Source organism: Python bivittatus, unplaced genomic scaffold (genome assembly GCF_059951505.1).
Source record: "Python bivittatus isolate LINGU-HERP-01145 unplaced genomic scaffold, Pbiv_v1 ctg000350_np1212, whole genome shotgun sequence".
In the NCBI taxonomy this organism is placed as follows: Eukaryota; Metazoa; Chordata; class Lepidosauria; order Squamata; family Pythonidae; genus Python; species Python bivittatus.
This window is the reverse complement of record NW_028277074.1, coordinates 18452695-18477266: the sequence shown is the minus strand read 5'-3', so window position 1 is coordinate 18477266 and position 24572 is coordinate 18452695. Positions and strand designations below refer to the sequence as shown.

The 24572-nt window shown below is 36.8% G+C and overlaps 1 protein-coding gene across 1 annotated transcript; it reads right to left on the bottom strand.

Annotated features, from left to right (window-relative positions):
• Nucleotides 1-2638: 2638 nt before the first annotated feature.
• On the bottom strand, nucleotides 2639-23988 carry IL10RB (interleukin 10 receptor subunit beta). Its single transcript, XM_088144632.1, has 7 exons — nucleotides 23469-23988; nucleotides 18394-18517; nucleotides 14090-14250; nucleotides 9219-9391; nucleotides 6865-7015; nucleotides 6087-6229; nucleotides 2639-4455 (listed from the first exon to the last, which is right to left on the bottom strand). Exons 1-7 carry the CDS (start codon nucleotides 23518-23520, stop codon nucleotides 4300-4302), a joined length of 960 nt encoding a protein of 319 aa, XP_088000758.1. The 5' UTR covers nucleotides 23521-23988; the 3' UTR covers nucleotides 2639-4299.
• Nucleotides 23989-24572: the final 584 nt, after the last annotated feature.

The window sequence follows — 24572 nt, the reverse complement described above, 5'->3', positions numbered from 1 at the left end:
AATACATGCTCACAACAGTGAGAATAAATTTTGCTGAACGTTGGAAGATACAATTCCAGTGATATCTAATTGGAAACTTAAAATTGGAGAATATGCAGCAATGTCAAAATTAACAGCATATATTCACAACAGAAGTTTAACCAAATTCAAGCAAGAATGGTTCCCATATATACCATTTATACAATATATTACCTAGCATGGTAAATAGAAACATTTACAGTATGAATTCTAAGGGGGCTTAAATGCTTATAAACACTGCAAATTGGTAGAGGCATAAAAATGGGGAAATTAGAAACCAAATAGCCTTTTTTAAAAAATGTTGTTTTGTCTGTATGAGGAAAATATACCTTTGGGTGAAAGAAGCAAGTTTTAAAGGCCTCAGATGAATGGGATCGCCTTAATAAAATTTAAACATAAAGGAACGTGCAGCACCTTTGAAGCTGGTGTGAACTAAGCTGATTGTAAACTCCTTATCACAAACATCCCCTTAGCAACTTAAGGGAGGATGCTTTCTTCCTGGCATTTGGCACCTTGAACTAATTAGTTTCTTCTTCTCTTCTTCCTAGTAGATGTTGTCTACTTGTAGTTGTCCTTGTAGACAGCAGATAACAGAGGGGCAGAAAGTAACTTGAGAGATATTGCTCACTTAGGTGGCATGTCTGCATCATCATATGAATAAGTATGTGTATGCGTTCTTTTCCCCTTCCTCTTCTTGTAGAACTGTATAAATATCAGGGCATCCATTTTGCCTGCAGGGAGAGTGTCTCCCACAAGCTTCCGTGGGGTCCCCCTCCAGTATGTACTGCCTAATAAACACTGCAGTGAAGCCTTGATTATTTTGCATTTGTGTCCTGCGTTTTGATTCCACGTGTTTTCTTTCTTTTTTCTTTAATATGCACAAACAAGAATAAATAACACAGCGGAGACTTTAGTATTAAGTATTAAGCTTAAGATAGAAACCTTTATTATTACAAATTGTCCCACCGGGGGGATAGGGTGGGCACACTCCAGGTCCCTTCCCTTAAACATTGCCATCTTGTGGGTCCTCAGAAGCATCGTTTTCTGCTGCAGCCCCAGCCCCACGCAACACTCTCCCCCCACCCCCGAGATCGGACAGGCCCCTGCCCTTCTATCCTGTCAGAGAGCACTTAAAACCTGGCTCTTCCCCCAGGCATTGGGGCAGGGTGAGGCCAGGGTGGGATGAGAACGTGGGTGCCTTAGGGAAGTGTGGCTGTGGTGCTAGGTTTGTCTGCTTTTATTTTATTGCTGTTGGTTTTATACTGTTTTACACTGTTTTGCACTGTTTTATTATTGGTAAGCTACCCGGAGTTGCTTTAAGATGGGTGGCTATATAAGTGTTTTAAATAAATAAACAAGTATTGTATAACAAATATTTTGATGTGATTTGTAGTTGTTTATTGCTGCATTTAACTGTAAAATTTAAAAACCTCATATTTATCAACACTGGCATTTTAGAAATCTTAGTTAATATTGATATAAACTTTTTTATTTTTATCTTTAAAGGTTTAAGTTATCTAAACATTACAGTGTTAATAATCTCTATTCAATACTGTGTAAATATCACTGTACCTGCCCCCCTCCCCAAATTCATTGACAATTATTTCGGGATGCCCCCTGAAAATACCTTCTTGGAAAACTGCAGGATTAGAAAATCTACAGACTGGGATTTCCACAATTTTCTATAAGAGTTTGACATTCTGATGCTGCAAGAGACCTGGATTCTTGATATTAAATTTGATATTAAAAATGTTTATATCTGTTTTAATATGACTGCCTCAAATCAGAGGGAGGCAGAGCTCAGGGAAGTCTTGGGATTTTCATTTTAACTGAATACCTGGGTAATGTAACTCAATTTCCTCTTCCTCTAAGTGCGTGGGAGCTGTACTTGCAAATTTCCATGTGAGTTAAGTACAGATAGTCCTTGGGTTATGACCATTTGTTCAGCAACTGTTCAAAGTTATGGGCCTGAACAAATGGTACTTATGAGTCTTCATAGTTCTAGCTGTCACAGCATCCCCACGGTCACATGCTTAGTACCTGGCTCATCATTGTGACATTGCAGTGAGCTGAAGTCACACCTGTTTTCCAACTTTCCCTGCCAGCTTCCCACAAGCAAAGTCAATGGGGAAGGCGGCAGGAAGTCAGAAGTCGCAGTCACATGAGGTCCTCACTTAACAACCTGTGCAGTCCTTGTTTAATGACAGCAACTGGGGCTGCCAGAATTGCCTTTGCTAAGCGATGCAGTCATGTGACATCACACTTTACAACTGTGTCACTGTGAAGGAATGGTTGGATGAAGGCCGCACTCAAGGAGATAAGCATTCCCTTAGCCCTCAACAGGAGCGTGGGAAGTTTAAGAAGATGAGACTGGCACCACCCTAAGGAATTCACGGTGTTGTGGCTTGCTGGCTTGGGAAGTTAGATTCAGTCTGGAGAGATTCTGTCTTGAGGTGGAAGCTAATAAACGCAACAGAACTGTATTTGCGCTGTCTCGGGGAGTTCTTTGGGCTGAACCTGACATCAATCTCTCCAGACTGAATCTAAACTTCCCAAGCCAGCAAGCCACAACACCGTGAATTCCTTAGGGTGGTGCCAGTCTCATCTTCTTAAACTTCCCACGCTCCTGTTGAGGGCTAAGGGAATGCTTATCTCCTCGAGCGGAGCCTTCATCCAACCATTCCTTCACAGTTGCTTAGCAATAGAATTCTGGTACCAGTTGCCATTGTAAGCCTAGGACTACCTATAATCCAAGGTGCCGCAATATTTTTAATCAATGGGCATGCTTAGCCTTTTGAAACTATTGTTGGTATTCTGGTTGCCATGGAAATATTGTCCATTTACAAAATAGATGTTATGCTGGATATAAGAAGTCACAAAGTACTTTTTTCTCAGAAGACAAACTAATGCAAGGGAAAAAAAACTTGCCAAGAAGCACAATGTAAAGGTCAGGCTTGAGTTCTAAAACAAACAAGACAAACAAGTATGGATGGATGCATAAATAAAACATACATGCAACATAGGTAAAACTCTTTCTATTTTTCATCACCTCCTGTAGCCTGCAGGTTGTTCTCTGTAATACTTTGTCATACAAAATGTATTTTTTAGGTGGCTTCAAAGAACACTCAGTAGTAGTCACCCACCATTTATATTTCCCAAATGCCTGTTGGCTTTCAACAATGAGTTGTTGTTTGAATTTCTGCAGGATGAAATGTCCATTCTTGGAGCTGGACCTTCAGTATTCAGCAGAAATAGCAGACAACATCAGTTCAGGAACTGGGAGGAAATAGTAATCACTGGATGCAACCAATATTCCTGTTAGTTTCTTACTAGTTTTAAAAACCTTGGGCACAACATAATGGTTGTTTGTTGTTATTATTTAATTGAAAATGGAAGCATGGGGATTTGTAAATAGAAGTAGATCAACAGTAGATCTATTTTGTAAATAGATTGTGTTATTAAAAACTGCCATCCAACTGTTTTAGAAAGCATTTAGATGTAACTAGTTGTACATACAGGTATAGATATCACATCTCCACTAGCTGTATCTCATTTACACTGATTGTTCCTAATCCAGCAAACAATATATATAGACAAATTTTGTGTTACGTGGACAAATACCTTTACCTACATAAGAATATGTGACCCTGCAAAGTCCGATGATCCCAAATATATGTTCTATTGAAATAAAACTAGATCAAGAGATTCATGAGGCTTTCATATGACTTTCAGGAAACCTGGTTATTCTCCCAGGCCTTGGGATAACATAGTTGTAGACTCTCATGATTGATCTATCTATTTATCTTTCTCTTCTCTTCTCCCTTTTTTCTGTAAGCTGCCCAGAGTTGTTGAAGAGTCAGGCAGCCTTGAAATTAGATAAATTAAAAAAAAAAAAGCAAATGAAAGTCTAGAAGAATATTTTTATTTTTGTCAAAATGCTCCTCAAAATAATAAAGCAAACTATTCTGAATAAAGTATGTTCAGAATATTTTAAATGTTATGCTATTTTCATAAGTTGAACTTGCTTAGTAATGACTACTTTTATTCTAAAATTAAGGCTTTAGTATAAATAAATAAACTTCCAAAATAGAAAATCATATAAAAGTTTTTATCAAGTAAAAAACACCATTAATGACTTAATAATGTGCAAAGTGTTAAGTGCCATTTTGTAAGTTCCAGTAAGTTCCTCAAAGTGCAGTGTATTATTTCCAAGCTTCAAGCATGAAGCAAAGCTGTACAATTTGAAATTTATTTAGGTCTAAAGGTATCTTCTTCAGATCCTTACCGCTCCAGTTTTATGCTGCTCATTTTATTTTTCAGTTCACTGTTGCACTGTTCTGACTCCTCCGAAAGAACAATAAGTGTGTCATAGTTATGATCCTCTCCTTGTAGCTGGGATGCAAGAAATTGTGAACTGTAGGAAGGTTGGCCTAAAAACTATGGATGAAGAAAAAGAAATAGATTACCGAAACCTTCTTTTGAGAGACATGTTAACTCAGAATATACAAATCCCCCAAGTCTCATCTCAGAGGATTCAGCCAGTTAGAATCCAATAATTTTTATTTCTTTTTTTTTTAAAAAACCATATATTTCAAAATCATATATCAGAGATTGCACAAGCCTCTTTTTCCATATGTCAGCACACTTGCAAAAATTCTCAAACTGCATCGTCATGAATCTTGCCAAGCAAGGCAAATGAATGATAGTTAATCATCCACAGAAAAAGGACAATCCTCAGGGCAATCCTTTTAAGTTCTGCTCTCTCACTGAGCCTCTAATGCAGCTTTTCACAACCTTTTTACCCTGGAGGAACCCTTGAAATAATTTTCAGATCTCAAGGAGCCCCTGCATAAAAATTGCAAAAAATTGCAAAAACTTTGCAATACAATTCACTTCTAACCTATACAATCCACGCTTTACATTTACAATGACAGCAAAGTGGGAGGCTGGCAGCTGAGACATGGTACATAAAATTTCCCACCACTGAAAGTGCTAGCATTGGCAGTGGGTGAAGTTAAAAAACAATGTTAATTTTTTTTTAATCATGATCTCTCATGGAACCCCTGGTGACCACTCAGAACCCCAGCTGAGAAAGGCTACTCTAATGGATGACTTTATGCATGGAGTTATCATTTAAAACAGGAAGTCTATGCTTCACTGTTTTAAGCTGTACTTCTCAGTGGAAGGAAAAGCAAGCACACTTTCCATTTACTATGGCAAGAATTAGCAATCTTTTCAGGTCACAAAAACTCCTGCACAATCTTATAAGGTATAACCTTCCCCAAATCTTGTGAACACTCTGAAATGAAGATCTTGTGAGATCTTGCCTGACAACATGAAAATAGAGCAAGATTTTCACTTCAAAAAAGATAAATTAATACCTGCCATTTTAGCTGCCTCTAGGAGGTCTCTCACTAGCCAAAAAATTCAGCTACATCCCTTCTAGTAATAACACAGTGTTCCTGGATGCATTCTGTAGTCCTCTGGAACAGTGTTTCTTAAACTTGGCAACTTTAAGTTATGTTGGACTTCTACTCCCAGAAATCCCCTTCCAGCATGGCTAAATTCTTAAAAAGCATGTCTGGCTGGGGAATTCTGGGAGTAGAAGTCCACACATCTTAAAGTTGCCAAGTTTGAGAAACACTGCTCTATAAGGTCAGGAAGCTGAAGTGCACCTCGTGAACCTCAAACATTGCTCACTCTTACCTTAGTATGTTATGCAAATGTCACTGTGTAATATATTAGGTTATTCTGCCTTAAGAGTGCTGTGCTAAACTACAGGACCAAAAATTATCAGCACTACAGCTTAAGTAGATTTAAATTAAGCAAAACCACTGAGAGTTTTATTAGGTTATGTCCACATCTTTGACCATGGAAAGCAGAGTTGTTCACTCAAGGTTTATTAGCTGCGACACTTCAGAACAACATTCATGGCTCATTTCGCTTCAATATATAGTACATCACATACTGTTCGGTAAATTATACCAATATTTAATATGTGTATATGTGTGTACATGTATATATATATATACAGATATATATATGGAGAAGATATGCAAAATGCAAACCTGTATGAAATGCTGTGGCAAAGAATATGAAGGGAAAAAGGAATATTTGATCCGTTGATAAATACAAACAATCATACAACAGCAGAACGAAAAGAATGCCAATACTGTTAGGAGGATAAACATTATTGCTACTGGATCTGGATCTGTAAGGAAGAAAGAAAGAAGCCTGCTCTATTTATTTATTATGGAGCATATGATGGATATATCTTTTAAATAGAAACATGCTATCTTCCAGTCATAAAATATTTCATTGCACAATTATAACTATGACAGCATTACATCTAATGTTAGCTAGAGAGAAGAAGCAACAGCGCATTGTATGCTTGCCTTGCCCTATTGCAAAACCCAAGATTTAAATATTATTTATTGTTACGTTTCAAATTTCTATCCATATAGTACTCAAGACAGCTAACAGTTTAAAAGGGATAGTTACAATGGGTTAAATCTTATTCATTTGTTCAGTTTATATGGTAGCCCACTCAGTTAATGACTCTGAGCACTAACAAGGATTAAAGGATCACAGTCTGAAAAAAAGACAATAAAATAATAAAATGTACTTCACCAGGGACAAAACACAGACCTCATATTACAATGAGCTTATATATCATCCTGGCCCAGTGCCAACAAGAACCAGGTCTTCAGAGCCTTCTTAAAGGCTGGCAGGGTTGGGGCCAGGTGAATCTTGCCTTATCTTTTCTGCTTGATTTTAAGATTCTTTAGTTTTATTCAAACAAAAAAGTGTGTCACATCTTTTGGCATTTAATTAATTAAATATTACCACTATTGGTTGTTTGGATACAATAGGCTTCACTCCACTCTCCAGTTTTATTCAGGTCTTCAATAAATACTTGAGCCTTAAGGCAGTATGTTGTTCCAGGATACAGGCCAGATATTACATGGAAAGTGTGCGGTGCATTCTCATTGATAACCTAATTGGAAACAACAGAAAGTCACAACATGAAACTGACAAGAGTTTTGTTTTCAATTGACAATCTCCATACATTTCTATTGCTAGAATTCACAACAGCCTTTCCCAAACCAGATATCTTCTAGATCAATTTCTACTTTCTTAGCAACGGCCATGTTTTTGGAGAATTCTGCAACTTGGACTCCACACACCTGGAGGGTGCCCACGTTAGAAAAGCTGTTCCAAAAATATGTTAACTCATGTTAATGTAGCACTAGAGTCACAATGATGAAGCACTGAACAAGCATGCTAGTGTAACCCTAATACTGTCTTAGTACTGCTGCTGCAAGGAAAAAGAATGAGCCAAGTCAGAGATATGACTTCACAGATGCTAACTTATGTGCAGATTATTTTAAAAATGTTTTCTAAGGCAAATTATTTTTGCATTTTTTTCAGGGAGTGTTTCTTCTTCTATCTTTCTCCATGATCTTCAATAACTCAACTATGCTGCTCCTACATGTTTTTAACATTCCTTAACATGCATCATTGATAACTATTAACAGTTATTTTTTTGTCTTCACCTAATTCACAATCCTATGCCTGGAAGCTTGATGGATTCTGCCCTGCTCCCAATGAACTTTGTTTTATGTCACAGCTTAAGGTTAGAAAAGGAAAAGAATCTTGTCTCCTTTCAAGCACAGAAGCAAAAAACTAGATCAGGAGAGGGGAACCTATTTTGGTTCAAAAATCAACTTGGGAAACTATCACAGAGGCCATTTACCTGCAATGGGCATGACCACAGCCCAGGTTAATAAAGCCATCTCATAACAGGCATGTGGTCCATGCACTTACATGCAACATGTTCCCATCCACTCATCCAAGGTAAATTCTGAGTCTGGAGAACACTGATTTGAGAGAGAGACTCTAAAATACCTTATACTTTTTTTTAGAAGTGATTACTCCCACTGGAACTGCTTTATATCGTTATGGAACATAATAGGGGAGAATAGATTTCCTTGCTGAAAACTACAGTGATGTGGTTATCAGACCACCATAGAAGTCAGTCTACACCCCTTATCTTTTTTTTTAAATAGTAATTTTGTTAAAGATTATAATTACAACACTAAAAACTAATACAAACTGAAAAAAATTAAAATAAAAAAAATAGAAGGTGCAGAAAAGAAAAAAAGGAAAGAAATAGAAAAGAAAGAAAAAAATAAGAATCTAGAAAAAGAAAAAGAAAAGAAATAAAGAAGTGACTTCCCACCTTCATCACAACAAGTATAAGCAATTTTAGTAATATCACCTTCTCTTAAAATATAGCAAATGATCCCTTCTTCCCATATCCCATCTCTTATCTATAAACAAGTCCATAAAGCCTTGTCATTTCAGTCCTGATGTCATCAGAAGTCCATTAAGGGTTATCAGAGATAACAACCTATATATTTTAACCTTGATCAGACAAACCAACTTCCTTCTACTTCTAACAATCTTGAATCATTATCCCTTCAAATAATGTCATAGAACTTGATTTCATTTTTTTCTTTTTCCCTTCTCACAAAATTCTTCAAAATTTTAACAAGCCTTTTTTGTAAATCCAATATAGGAAAATTATCCAGGTCACTCTCTTGGTTTGTTGTTTGTATATCCCTTTTAATTATTAACACATCAGCCAAATGTCCATTGTAACATCTTTAACCATGTCATTCTTGTAGCCTGCCATTTTTAAATCCACTTTCAAGTCAGTCTTGATCTTGTCAGGTAGAACTTGTTCTTTTAGACACAGTGTATCTATAGTGCCAGACACTATTAAAATTAACTTCTGGGTCCATTGTTCAAAAATATCCTTCAGTATGCCCAATGTTAAAATATTTTGCTTTATTCTGTAATTGTAAATTGAGTTTAAGTGTTCTTCTCTTTTAACTGTAATCTTTAGTTCCTTCTAGTGTCCAATTTTTAAAATCTTATCTTATTATTTTTTAAAAATCAAAACAAAACAGCATTTTCCCATGGGAAGATTCTTTATAATTAATTCCAAAATTTTATTTCAAATTTATCTGGATCCTTAGTCCATTTGTAACTTTCCAAAATCAAAGTTTTAATCACTGTTTTGCTGTTTATTAAAAAAAAAAAAAGGTTTTCAGAGTTTTCCTGTATTTGTTTATGCAGAGAAGTGTATTTAAGCATCAAAGAAACCCACTTCCACACATGTTGCCAAGCATTACCTGTTCGCTATTGTAGTCTTTCATCCAAATTTTCATCTTGTAATCTATCGAAAAATAAAAATCCTTCAAGGAATATATGATACCACCAAGTATAACAGAAGGGCTTTTGAGATGCACATTCAAGACTCCAGGTTTTGTGGGTACAATTTGTACAGTAGGAGGTATAATGATTGCTAATTGAGTTGAAGAAAAGAAAAGAAAAAAGATTCACTTTTACTCTGTTTTATAATCCATTTAAATATTCGGCATGACATATAATTGTCTTTTTTCCTATTTACTCACTAAAAACTTTAAAATGCAATTGTATATTTTTCATACTTACTCAACAACAATTACTCAACAAATAAATATTCCAGGGAAGCAGCACACAATGTACTTTCCTTTACATCTTACTTCCTATGCCTCCCTGCCTGCCTGCCATTTTTGAACTGATCGGTTTCATTTTCCTAAAAATGCTAAGCGGTGGCCCTGAATTTTTAGGTTTACTGATCTGTGCATTTATTAATTTTTTCCACTGCAGAAGGTTTTGGGGTTCCCCTACTTTGTGACTGGATTTTGCTGCATATGTGAAGGAAAGTGCATTAAAAAAGTCAACACATGCAACTCTGATGTGGAGTGATTCAGTCTTATCCAAGCATAGCATTCCTCAAATGCAATTATTAATATTAGCTTTAGAAAAATAATCAGCAAATGGCTACCAGACCAAACCTACCATCTCTCATAGTTTCTCAAAACATTGTGAGAAAGATGCATAGAAAGAGTTTCATGCCTATTACCTCAAAACAATGTAAGAACAAAAATATTGTTAAAAAGTGGAACAATTATAAATCTGCTTTGGAATGTATATGTGTGAGTTCAAAAAGCAAGTTGCTAAAGTAGTATTTGCTAAGAAAACAGGCTTTTACAGAATGTTTTTTTTTTAATCGTGTGACCACGATTCGCTAAGGTTATGGAGATCTGGATAATCTTGTTTTCACTGCTTCTTGCATCTTTTTTTTTATTATTAGAAAAAGGTTCAAATGAAAAGAAAAAGAAAAATAGCTGCATAGTGTATTTTGATCCCAGTTTAAGTCAAACTTTTAAAAAATCCAGCATGCCAAACTACACAATAGGCAAAACATTTTCTGAAAGCAATGCAAGCAAAAGAGCAGAATTCTGGCAACCTATTATCAAAGGAAATGAACACTGACATTTTATTAATAAGCAACAGATACCCATTTTCAAAACAGTTTGTTTATCTGGAAAAGGTATCCCACTGAATATGCCATCAACTGCATTTGCCTCCAAGATTGACAAAGGTTTGGCTTGAAATCCTATATCAGATTATATAGCTTCCATAGCAAAATGTGTTTATTAACTTTTTTTGCTGCTACCAAGAGGTTGCTAAACACTATGACTGTGATCTTGCATCTTCAATGTACTCAGTCAGTTCAGTATTTGGCCTGTGCATGACTTTCCTATTTAAAATCTAGTTTGCTCTGTAAGAGTGATTTATACATTATAGATGTAAGTTGATTTAGAATTAAGCACTTATAGAACTTGTACGGCACTGGGAGGGACTGGTTGGAAATCGATGAATTTGAAGGATCTTTCAACAATATAACAGTACATAATTCTACCTCCATATCTGGAATTCTGTCTGTCTTTACACTTTAAACAGAGAGTTCCAGGAGCCGTTCTCTGTGCTACAGTATCTAAACTGATTTATTTGCTCAGTTCAGATGTCACTGAGGCCAACAGCTTTGCCAGATTTGATACTTTTCATGCCATTTTCTAGTTCCCCCATGGTAAAAGGATATTTAATATATTCATTATCTTAAGTTCTTGCTATTCCATTTTTCTTTTCTGTAACTTCTGGAGATTTACTGTTAAGGAGCAGTTGGTGCACTACTTGGTTGTTACACTGTAGCACTATTTCATCTTCCTTGCATCCTTGTTCAACTTTCTAATAGTGCTCCAAGCTTTCTTGATGTTGTGGTTCATGCCTGAACCCTCATTCATTTCCTGCCATGTTCTACATTGTTCTTTAACCAGCATAACTTACAGAGATACTTTCTACCCAGGAGTTGCTGTTGCATAAATATCATAGGTAATAGATATGTGAAGTATAAGTCCTTTTCTATAGCCACTTGGTAAACGTTCTCTTGACCTTTAACAAAGTTCGTTTTCTCCAGTTTAATATCTGCCAATACTAAGACCAGCCTTGAAGTCCTGCCACTGTTTAATAGCTGAGCCCCAGAGAAGAGACATTTGGTATAAGAAGTGGGTAAACAGAAACAGAGCAGTATCAGAAGTATAGAATTGAATCTAAAACCAAGTTATTTACAGAGGCAATATTACTGCTCAAATCTATATTGTATCCTCCATTTCCGTTGGCAGGATAAGCTACTATGCTTGAGAACATGGTTCTTCTTGTAGCATTGTATATGTCAAGGATAATTCCTCCCCTGTTCCTGGGAGGTCTAATAGCTGAATCCCCAGACATATGGGCAAATAGGGGGAAAAAAACACCCTAAACTCCTTGGGAGCACTAGCAAGGTGGCATGTAAGCTTTGGGAGATAAAATGTATAAGAACAGGAGCTGGAAGCGAGAGAGAAGGTGGGTTCCTTTCAGGTTCTGCAGGGAACACTACCAGTGACAGAGGTAGGGAACACTACCAGCAGCCAAGCAAGCTGAGAAGGAGCAGTAACTGGATGTGTGGGGAGCCCAGATGATCCACAGTTGTGGAACAGAAACCAATCAAGGGCTGCCTGCAGCAGACTGAGGAGGTGTCTAAGAAGGAGTGGCAGAGAAGAAAGGAGCCAAAGCAATGCTGGAAAAGTCAGTCTTGGTGGTTCAGGTGCTGGTGAGAGAAAGTTTGGATTAGAAAAAGAAAGAGCAAATATCGTCTCTTTTTTCTTTTTGTTAGTTAGGCTTTCTCTCTTTCCAGCAGGGAAGGAGGGAGATTAGCATTCCAAAGCCAGCAATTAAGATAAGTGATTGTGAGAAAAGGCGAAAGCCATGTGCAAGCAAAGAAATGTTAAGACAGTCATCAACAGGTGCTAGATAAGTATATACCAGTCATTATTGTTAAGATTTTCTTTAGGTATTCACTTTTGCACTACAGCGCACTTGATACACAAAAATGTACCACATCGTGATTGTAATCTGTTGTAAATAAAATAAATGAAATTGATTGTTCTCTCAGCTCCATGTGTGCCTGAATCAGTTCCTATCTTTACCCACCCTTCAAAATACTGTTAAAATCTTGGGAGTTTAGGGTTCATTTAATTTACTTCTGCCCAGGTTTCCACAAACTCACCATCTCATGTCTCAATTTATCATTATGGTTGTTGAAATCTCCAACTAAAATTTGGAACTTAAATTTTTCCATGCCATTATTTTACTGAAATCCAAGGTTGTATTGGAAGATTCATAAAATAAGATGAACAAGTTTTCGTTTTTATATCTCAGTATTATTATCAGTGGTACTGCTGTTATCTCAATACACAAATGTGGTCTCCAGAAAAGATATACTGCCATATTTTTAATGAGGTCTTTCTGTTACTAATTTTATTCCTGATATTCAAGGTTGATAATCAGTTCTTGTAAACAGTGTACTTGAAACCAAATTGTCTATATTTTTGCAGGTATATTTAGCTACTTCAGGGAGTTGAGAAGTCTTCGACATTATCTGAGAACTGTCATTGAGAAAAATCAGGAGGGAACTCTCTTTTCCCATTTCTATTTTAAGGCATCTTTAAAATTTGCCTTTGTTTAATGGTAAACTTGGTGAAATCATATTAGTGGGTTCAGTAGTCAATGGTAAAATAAACACCCTGACTCCCAGGATTGCAACAGATACTGTCATGGTTCCCACAATTTGTTAAAAGCCTTGAAATTTCTTGAGTGTGATCCTTGGTAGTGCCCGTAATATAAAATCTAACTTTTGCAACAATTCAGCATACCCATTACAAGAGTGCCCACAGGGTATGATTAAAGAAAGTTAAGATGACGGCCATGACACCACAATTAAAGCTCACAACATTGATCACAATGTCATGGCTACCATCTTAATTTTTTCAATCATACCCTGCAGACACCCTGCCCATTGCTCAACTCCTCCCTTCCCCTATTCAGCACTTCTCACTTCTGTGTTCTGTTGAAAACTGAGGTTGCTGCTGTGGTTAGAAAGGGTAAGAACAGCTGGTTTTTAAAGCATTTTTTGTAGCCCAGCTGAGATTCCAGTAGGTAACAATATGCTTACTTTACGAGAGGGCTCCTAATTTTTTTTCTATAATAATCTTGCTAATTCCCTCCAGAAGCAGGTAACGATCTGGTTGCCCCCAAAAGAAGCTGTGAAGTCAAAAGGTTTTACGCAGCTTGTTTCTGTGGGAAACTCTGCCACTTGAAGCAAGAAAATTTTCTTCAATCTAGAACATGATACAGAAGACTAGTTGCATTTTGGATTGAGAATTAAGTAAGGCCTCTGTTAACTAAATAGAATATTCAAATTCCTCAGGAAAAATATGCTGATGTAAATTGCAAGTAAGGAAACAGCTTCTGTGAAATATTAACATTCTTATTTCCTTACTGTAACCTTTTCTGGGGAAGTTGGATGCAGGGCTTATAAGCCTTTCCTTCAGAAACCTTGTTAAAGCTATTCATTGGCCCCAATATTAAGACGGTGGGTCTTTATTAACACTGACAATTCTCTATTAAAGCGATCAGTGGCAAGTTTATCATCATTTATCTTTATACCTTACTAGAATAGCAAGTTCAAACAAGATATTCAAACCTGACATTTTAAAAAATAGCATCTCCTCATTATGACAGTTGTAATACTTTAAAGCCATTTGCGTTACAGTAGGGAACCAGAAGAATAACTTACTGTCCTCGAATGGTCTGAAGGTAAGATTTATCCAGTGAGACTGTTTATTCTCAAATTCAGCTCTAATTCTTAAATGAAAAAGACCATATGCAGGTATACTTGAAATATTGCACTCTGTGAAGTATATTCTTCGGCACAAGTCAATGAATTCTGACATAAAACTGTTTTTAAAAAAAGAAACAAAATCACGTATGAGAACAAACAGCTTTCTCTCATATGCTGAATAACAGTATTCATTTTCAGGGTTATCATACATCATCTGAAACATCTTATACCTATTAGAATCAATACGTGTCTATTAAGAAGTCCAGTTTTCTTTAATCAGGCTGAATTTCAGATACAAATGAGGGCTGAGTTTTAACCATTTAATTTGATAGTTTACTTGTGATATAGAATATTACATAGAAAAATGTTTCCTTCTTATTTGTATTCTTTTTGATTGAAACAAACAACATTATCAAATAAAAATAGAAAAGAAAAAGGAAAATAAAGGACAAAATTAAAAGCATAAATACCTATAAAAAAGTATGTTTAAAAGTTAAAAAGCAATTTAAAAAAATAACAGCAACATTAAATATTTCTGCCCACAGATAAATTTGTACAAATGAAGATAATATTGTAGGAAAATGTAGTTAATGTATCTACAAATGGTGAGCAGATTTGAATGAAGTTATACTTAATTATAAGGTTCCTCCAAAATCTTTGTATCCTGAATGTATCTCCTAGTTGACAGGATGTATGTTGGATTGTAAAGTAGTCTCTATGTTAGAGACCTAGCTTGCATAGAATATTATGAACATACTTTCGGTAAAGCTGGGCTTTGTGGCATACTGGCCAAATGTATAAACCTGCTTATACTGTCATTATTATTAGCAGGAAATGCTGCATGAAGCACAATTGTGATTAAGGTTGGTAGCCTAATCTACTCTTTATGTTACTAAAAACATTAAGTGAAAGCCTTAACTAAAGCCATGATGGGTGATGGAAATCAATATTTATGGGTCCCTGTTGACAACTATGGCCCACAGACAATTGCAACTTGGAATGCATGAAGGATATACTGTATATATATAGTAAAGAGAGTGAATTAAATGAATAAAATTTTTTAAAAATGTGTGTTTGTGAAACTAAAAGAAAGGGAAATGCTGTAATAGAACTAAACAAAGGTGGCCTGGTATTACAGAGTGGAGCTGATGAATAGTTGCATGATGAGAGGTTTTGAGTATGGGACAGACAATTTTTGGTAGCATCAGGAGTGGATCTGGGGGAAAATGGACTTGAAAGAAAAGGAAAAAAGTGAAAGAAACTAGAGTGAAACTAGAGTGTCTGCAAGAAGAGTGACTACAAATTATATCTGAAATAGTATTAGAAAATGGTTAATCTCCCAACAGAATGAATGCAAAACATAAATAAAGTTGATGTGGAAGGTATTACAAAGTGTTCTAGAAGTGTGAAGAGTTACACTAATGGAAAAGTATGAAAAAGGATGCTTCATGGAATAATGGAATGAAAGAGACTGTGGATGAGGAAAAAATGCATAAAAGAGAATGACTGCTAAAAATGAGGATGGAAGTAAAGTTTCGTATGATGTATATAGAAAGGAAATGATGGTTGCAAAGAATGCAGTTAAAAAGCAAACAATAGTTAACATTAAAAAGAAATAGAGACAATTCAGAGTGCTTCTAATGGAAAAAATGTTTTGGAAGAGGGTGAAAAGCGCTAAACAATGAGCCTCCAGCAGAATGAATAGAGTTAAAAATAAAAGTGAAATTATTTGGGTGAAACCAAAGTGAAAAAATGCTGGAAGTATATGTTACAGATTTATATGAGTTTAGCAGTGTTGTATTAAAGAGTGGAAGAAAAGAAAAAGGAAAAAAATGGATGGAAAAAAATCAACTGTTATGAGAATGTTTAAAAAATGGTAAAGCTGCACATGTAGATGGTGTAACTGGAGAAATGTTAAAATATTGACATGATTTGTTTGTAGAGTGGCTGTGTGACTTGTTTAACATGAGTATGAAGACTGCATCTCTGCCTGGCAATTGTAAGAATATTGTTGTTTTATACAAAGGGAAAGTAAAGTGTCAATATAAAAACTACAGAGGAGTTAATTGGTTAAGAATTCCTGGAAGGTGTTTGGGAAAATTCTGGTAGAATTCTTACTGAAAGAATATAAGGTAGAAGCCAAATTTGGGAAGTGCAGCATGGCTTTATGCCAAGCAGCAGATGTGCAGACCATATTTTTAAACAATAAGGAATTTAGGAATGTAAAGAAGAAAATGTGTGTTGATTTAGAGAAAGCATATGATAAAATGAATAAGCTTCAATTATGGAACCTTTTGTGCAATTATAGTGATAGGAGCAGCATATGATGGAAGACCATGAGAAAATAAATGGTACGCTTGGTGAATGGTGAGTAGGGAGTAAAGCAAGAATATATGATGTCCTCTTGGCTGCTTAATGCATTTATTGCCAAATATGCAAGAAATGCATAGTGATGCTAGGGATATGCTTGTTAGGGACATAAACACATGTACTTCTGTATACAGACAATATTGGACTGTTGGCTGAGAACTCAAATGATTTATAGTGAGTATCAGATATAAAATTATGGATCTGCAAATTAATGTATCAAAGACCAAGTTGTTTGACAGGAAAATGGTGTGAACAAATGCATGTGATAATAAATGCAAAAAATTTCAGCAAGTAGATTAATTTTCATGCCTTGGTAAAATGCTTATTAAGGAAAAGAAAATGGGTGAAAACATTTTAAGACTTGCAAGACAGTGTGAGGCCTGTTACAAAGAATTAATGTTTGTCTAAATAAAAATGTCTGTAAATAAAACGTATTTCTCCTCACTTTATTGTATGCAAGTGGGAATTATGTTAAGAGAAACATAAAAGTAAATTGAATGCAATGTGTCTGGTAAAACAAGAAGAGACAGGGTAAAGGATGAATGTGAATTCATTAGAAAAATAAATGACCAGTTTAAAAAAAGTGTGTTGAGTTACTTTAGTTGTATAAAGCAAATGAATGAGGACCAAGTATATGACGGAAAGGGAAGACCAAGAAAGTCTTGGTTGGTTGGAGTTGATGAAATCCTTAAAAAGAGAGAAGTGAAAGATCTAAAGAAGAAAAGGTAGGCAGTGTATGGAAATAGTGGAAGCAAGGGCGGTTCTGAAGTTATAGAAAGATATAGAGTGGTATGGCAAATAGAACTGGTGTAAACTATAGGGTTTTTTTCTTTTTTCCTATATCCTGCCTTTAGTATTTGCTAACCACTACTTGTCACTCTTTTTCTGTACTTTGTATAACATTGCCTTTCTTAAAAGGAAATAGAGCAATGAGTAAATGCATATGCATGTTCTCTATACTTTTTTTTTGGTGCCTTTGAGTCAGCATCGATTCCTGGGAACTGCCAGGACTCCCTGCAGTTTTCTTGGCAAGTTTTTGGAAATGGCTTGCCATTGTCTGCTTCCTAGGGCTGAGAGACGGTGACTGGCCCAAGGCTGGCTTTGTGCCTAAGGTGGGACTTTGTGCCTAAGACAGGACTAGAACTCACGGCCTCCTGGTCTCTAGCCTGATGCTTTAACCACTACACCAGACTGGCTCTTACTCGATTCTTTATTTGGTGCTTTACCATTGCCAGCCAAATTTAATATATTAAGATAGACTGGGTAGAAATATTAAATTAATTAATTTTTTAATGTCAAAAAAGTTGAAGCAACAAGAGTAGTTCCATACACAGTTCCTATCATTTTCAGTTACAAGGCATTTTATACATCCTCTGTTATTTCATCCTTAACAGATGTTCTGTGTTAAGAAAAAGATGTAAAAGAAGCAATGGGAAGGCACAGGTTACACGTGAAGACATCATAATCATACCTCCATAAAATTCAGTGAAGTTTGGGGAAAACCTAATATATTTGATGATATACAGTACCTGATGATATTTTGTTCTTTAAAGTGCATGTACATGTAAAGTTCATCCAATTCTGGAATATGGATTATCCTAAAATTAATGTTTGTGGTAAACCATTATAACTTCACTGGATTATTTTTAAAAGGTAAAATAACTTTTGGAATACATGCACAGTATAATTCAAATTTCATATTACAAGTTGTTATCCAAACAAATTTTCCTCCCACATGAATGGATGGGAAAAACAAATAAGCGAGAGAAGAAACTAGAATATATTTTCAGCTATACAAGAATTTGTGAATAGTATAAAAGAAAACACAATGCTACAAATTACAATTTTTCATATATATTATTAAAATTATCCATTCTTACCACACTTACTTTTTATACTGAACTGTATAAGTTACATTTCCTTCAGAAAAATTTGATGGATCCCACTGGAGAACACTATTAAGCATAACTGAATTAATTCGTATATTTTGAGGCCCTTGTATAACTGCATGTACTGTAATATACAAAGAAGAAATACTGTTCAATGCATGATCTTGATATTCCTTCACTGATAGAAAGAACTCGCATATATATACTGTATGTATATGAGTGTATGCGTGTGTGTGTGTTTCAACATATAAATATAGTTAATTATTTATGTTAATGTCTCCATTTTTAATTATAAATAGCAAATACTGCTGCAGCTACCACTTTCTTTAAAACAGAAGTGCATTCTGGCAGTTATGGTGCAAGGACACTAATATTTAGTTTCTGATTTAAAAAAATAGAAGGGCTCTTATGTTAAATACTAGAAGTAGAAAAGAAGTAGCCACACATTTTTCAAATGTTACAGATGTTAAAAAAAAAAAAAAAAAGGAAGTTCATACAAACAATTCAATGAACGCCTAACGCAGACTAGTCATCCCCAAGCACTAGACAAGAAGAACTGGTTGTCTTATGATGTGGTAGATTCTGACAACTTAACCAGCAAAAGTCGAATTGAATGCAGCAGGATATAAATGTAATAAAGAAATGTACATCTCGCTTTTTCTGTATTATTTGTTTAGTTAGACAAAAAGAACTCTGTAGATTGATTCTCCTATTTTTATCACAACATCCATTGAAATATCAGAATTTAAATTTGTTGCAAAAATTCAAATAATTCTATGTTTTATAATAATTTCAAGCTTGTATCCCAACTTTTCCGCCATAGTCAAACTTGTTTTCAAGGAGGGCAGGAATTTATAATATATTCAGTGTACCCTATAGTTTTATGCTCAATTCTCATTATCCACAGGGGTTATGTTCTTGAAAACCCCTGCAGAAACAGAAACCTCGGTTACTGAAGGGTGAGAATATGTGATCTATTATCAGAACTATATGAAGACTTGTTAACACAACAACACTGCGAGAACAAGAAAGAGGTTTTCTTTGGTGTAGTTCATGTTGATGCTGCACAGCAAGGCTCTGAGACCCTTTCCCTACTGTGCATAGCCACATATAGCTGCACTGAAACCGCATTTAATGAAAAATGGATTATACTTTGATAGAAGTGTATAAGTGAATCCACGGAAACAGAATGCACAGATAATGAGGATTGAGTGTATATCATCTTTGAACTTGAAGGGTCAGAATGCATGTTGATATACACATTGACATATTTCGACATCTTAAAATAGAGCCCCAGCATTCTTCCACACACCCTTATAAAAATCATAGAGGAATGTAATAAATTTCCTGCACTGATATTGTAAGAATTACATTTTATCTGCACATTTAAAGTATCATATTTGCTTGAAATGCATTCCAACACCAAAACACAATTTCAGACTTCAGTCATTCCAATTTGCTATTATTATAAACTGTCTGGGAAGCCATTATTTAAAGAATAATTTTAACTATATGGTTCCATCCAACGTCATGAAAGTGGGGTTCTGTTCACACAACAGGGTCTCCCATTCTTTTCTTGTCTTTGCATCTCAAGGTAGCATCCAAATTCACTTAGGAGAATTCCCCAACCCTGCAACAAAGTTTGATAGCCATGGCTGATGCTGGGGAAAATGGAATCTATTTTTCCATTTTTTTTTCTCCTACTGAATACAATTCATTGGAGACATCCCATAATTAGAGGCAGGCAACCTGGTGCCTCCCAGATGTTTGGATTGCAATTCTTGTAATTGGGCAACAAAACTATATATAGCAAGAAAGAATGTAGAGAATAAAAGCGTAAGTTAGATGGGGAAATGAGGAATTTTTCCAGAGAAAACAGACAAAGGACTATGAGCCATCTACCCATTTTACTGTGAATAAACTAAGTTTATGTTGGATACATCATTCCCATCTACCAAACTGTTTCTTTCACAGAAAAAGAGGAGGAAAGCTGCTGTTCTATTCTCTGTTCTGCCCACAAACGGGTTAAGACCAACACTTCTGTCCCTTTTGATATACCATATAGTACAGAGTTTCTCAACCGTGGCAAGTTTCAGAGGTATGGACCAACCTCTGAAAGCTGCCAAGGTTGAGAAACACTGGTATAGTAGATGAATATAGATAATATAAATTGTTCACTGTTGTTTGTATCCCTCTCTCCTCCTGCTTTTGGTCCCATTTTGCCAATTAAATGTTTTTAATGTTTGCTGTTTAACAAATAAACATCAAGCCACATTTTTGCTAGCTGCACTGAGTGGCATATGTGCTTGCTCTGATCAGGATAAAGGAATTGCCTGAGAGGGTGCTGGGTGCAAACTAAACTGGAAATTACCTACAGTAATTTTCCAATATTTCAACTACAAGACTCAGCTATTTAATAAAGAATAAATATGGTGTCCAAGCTCTGAATCATCTTGCAATTTTGAATATTCCTGAAAATAAGATTGCTGAAGTCCTGCAGTTTGGAGGCCTAATGTAACAAAATTCCCTCTATCGGAGGCTTCTAAGTTTGGCAACCTCCTAAATGACCTGACTTGAAACTGAAGTTTTGCCGTTACAGAAATGCTACCAAAAGAATATGGAAATAGAAACCCAGACAGATAGTCTCATTATATCACAGAGCCACTGGCAAAACACTTTTTAAAATCTTTTATCTTTGCTGCTGCTGTAGGGCTGATAATCTACTATGTCTAATCTTGGCTCTGTTGTCTTATTCCTGCTCAAAATCTATTGTTATTTCTTGATGTTTCTTTTCACTGTTTCTATTATCTATTAGTAAACATTAACTGGACAAATGGGTAGATGTATTTGCACTTTCTCTCTAGGAAAAATGCAGGGTCCTGTTCTACTATTCTTTATAGCTATCTTTGGAGAAAGTGAAGAAGCCACCCTTGAACCCTCTTGTTGAATGGCTGCTTTTCCATGAACATAAGAGTCCTCATGTTAAGTATACTCAGTCCTAGAATTAAGCATGTGTGTATGTGCAATTAATGTAACAAATTAACCCTATTTAAATAGTTTACAGAAAAGCTATCACATTGCTACATAACTACGGAAAGAGAATCTGGTCCTAACTGATCATGGAAATAAACCCTATCACAACCTTTCCCAATCCCCTACCCTCCAGATGTGTTAGACTACAGTATTTATTATCTCCAGATATTGGGGGCTGTAGTACAACACATCTGAAGCCCCTGAGTCCAGGTGCATTAGTTAGAATTACTGTCTTGCAGTCATAAAATACATCAAACACCACATGCTTTAAAAAAGAAAGAAAAGTTATGACAAGTCTGAAACAGTTAATAACTTAAGACACCAAACAACTTCTATAAGCCATAGTTATGGACAGAAGGTTTGCATCTTTGAAGATATCTGGAAATTAGTTAGATAATGGCAACCTCTTAATCATAAGAACAGTTGAATTTTCTGACAATTGGTGTTGAGATCCATTCACCATTTAGTGTACAATGGGCACTTTAAAGCACCTATTGATATTCTACCTCTGTATCAGAGCATACAGAAATGTGGTTTTTGTAGGAGAGGCTGGTATATCTGCTTATTGTCACCCTAATGGGTAACACATCAATTTGGGCCAGGGAGAAAAGTCTCTTGTGCAGGGCATGTAAGGTGTTATAGGGATATTTAGGGATACTTCCAGGAGTGGGTTGGGTGGGGGATGGGAAGGGGAATTGCACTGTAGTGGAGATGGGAAACTCTGGCTCTATCCCTTTGAATGTCTTGCTCCCAAATTAGTAAAGTATATGCTAGATTCTGCAAGCCATTGGACTGAATGCTATCAGAGAATACTTTGGCCCCTGAGCAGACTGGGTTCAGGTCTGGACACTCAATGCATAATTTTATACCACCTAGTTGAAAAGTCCACCAAAAGGTGTCATTTACAGACTTAAGGGAAGCTTTTGACTGAATACCACATAACAGCATCTGAAGGAAATCAGACACTACAACAATCAACGATCAATCATCTCCTTAAATTCATAACAGCAATGTATAATGGTACTACTACACAAGTTAAGGGCAAGTGCAATGGTAATTTAACTGAACCTATCACAAAGGGGCCCTAAACAAGGATGTATTCTTGCCTCATTACTATTTAATTTGTGCATCAGTGACATCTTTAAGGCTTTTGCTATGCCAGAATTTAAGAGCCCAAAGAGCATTCCTTGTGATTATTAAATATGCAAGCCAGTATGGTAATAACTATGTCCCAGAAGCAATTAAACTATTTAAAGTTGTGAGTGTGATGCTCTATGGTGCTCACTTGTGCACCTATAAAGATACCTGCAGTTTAGAAGCCATCCAACCCAATTTCCTAAAAGCTATAACACACATCCCTTATTCAACTACCAACACTATCCTATGGCTAGAACAAGGCTGCATCGCTTAAGACTTTGTCACCTTAGATTCTGGTCAAAGCAAACTCTTTGGGCAACTTCCTTGGACCACCCTACTTAGATAGGTTTGTTTCTTCCCTACGGTGAGAAATCAGTCATGATCTGGAATATGGTGGCTTTTCTGTTCTGGCAATATCCTCCACTCGCCGTGATAAAACCTTGACTGAAATTAAGCAGAAGACTTGGGACCAAGACATTCAAGAAACCCACAAAGCCAGAATTTCCCATCTCCACTGGTGCAATTCCCACTCACCTACCCCTGCCTGTTTAGTATCTTACATGCCCCGCACAGGAGACTAAACTAACTAACGAACCCTACCTCTCGTCTGAACTGATGCGTTGCCCACCTATTAGGGTGACAACGATATGTTTACCAACTTAACAAGGTATGTCAAGCCACCTAAGGTCATATCCATTCCCCTCCCCTCCCCCTTTATCCGCGATCAAGCGTAGCAATCAAGCATACAACACGGGAGGAGGAGCAAGCGCTGCCGCCACTTTCGGCCAGAGAGAGGCCGCTCAACTCTCAGTCTCCCTCTGCCTACTCCTAATAGCTGCGAGGACAGCTCGCTTTCCAAAGTCGGTCAGCTCCGCTCCACTCCGCTCCACCTTTATCCTCCTTACTTGACCAGAAGACGCAGCCGCAAATTAGACACTGCCAGCTTCTCGGAGCCATTCTCCGGCTACCATCGCCAATCGCCGCACTGATTTTGCCGCACCTCTATCGGAAGAAGGAGTTCTCTACGCCACGCGCACGCAGCCCCTTCGAGTCCAGCCCTGGTGAATTCCGCAGGAATACCCTAGAGCGCCCACTTCTTGGCAACGTTTCGCCACTGTCTGACGCCTCCGCTGTCTCCCTTCGCCTGGCTGCGCGTTGTTCCCCTCATTACCCGAAACTCATCGCGCTCTTTTTCCTTACAGCACTTCCTCTTTCCCTTTGCTCCAGCTCCAGGTGAACCTTGGCCTCTGAATAAGTGAGTCGGCAGCGCTGCTGCGGGAACGAACTCGGGAAGTCCCGCTTTCGGTGGCTGTAGAAAGAGAGAGTGCAAAGGACCTCCGCCCCCGGGCGCGCTTTCGGTTTGCCGAGCCAGCAGCAGCCGAGAGCAAAGCTCCGCCTTCGTCCCCGGTGCAGCAGTTGCTACAGGTGCTACCTGTTGACCCCTTTCCGTAGTGAGTGCGAAGGAACTTGGCTCGGTAGCAGCCGCCGCCAAAGCCTGGTGTGGTTCTTCTTGGCCCCATCTGGAATCACCGACCGTGTCTTCCTGTCTGTGAAAGGCAAATAAAGCGAAGTGCAAATTATGGGGAAGAGATTGGAGCTGGAGGCGGGGAGGCTATGTGTCTTTTAAATTGTAGGGAAGAGGGTAAAGGGACTGCAGTTTGCAGTAGTTGATATCCACCTTGGCGGAAACTAAATGAACGTTGCTTGAGGAAAGCGTGTAGCTGCAAAAGAGTTTTAATGCTGGCAGTCTTTTTCATTGTTATTATATTTGGACTTTTTATTCCACTGACTTATCACTACCGTTGAGGTCATTGCCTTTCAAACTAATTAAAAAAAGCAAAACATGAAGAGAAAGGGTATTAATCTACCTTATTCCAACCCAATTTCCCTAAAGAGGAAGTATATTAACTAAGTTGTTGTCCCTATTTTCAATATTACTGCAAGATGGAACAAGCATCTGCGTATTTAATCATAATTTGAAAAAACATGTTTTCAAAGCCTTTTCTCCT

Excerpts from the sequence above, each read along its gene's own strand:
- IL10RB (XM_088144632.1), bottom strand. The coding sequence starts at position 23,520 with ATGGCTCCGAGAAGCTGGCAGTGTCTAATTTGCGGCTGCGTCTTCTGG. Across the intron at positions 9,392-14,089 it reads CTTCAGACCATTCGAGGACA|CAATCATTATACCTCCTACT; the intron begins GTAAGTTATTCT and ends CAACTCAATTAG. Across the intron at positions 7,016-9,218 it reads AAGACTACAATAGCGAACAG|GTTATCAATGAGAATGCACC; the intron begins GTAATGCTTGGC and ends GTTTCCAATTAG.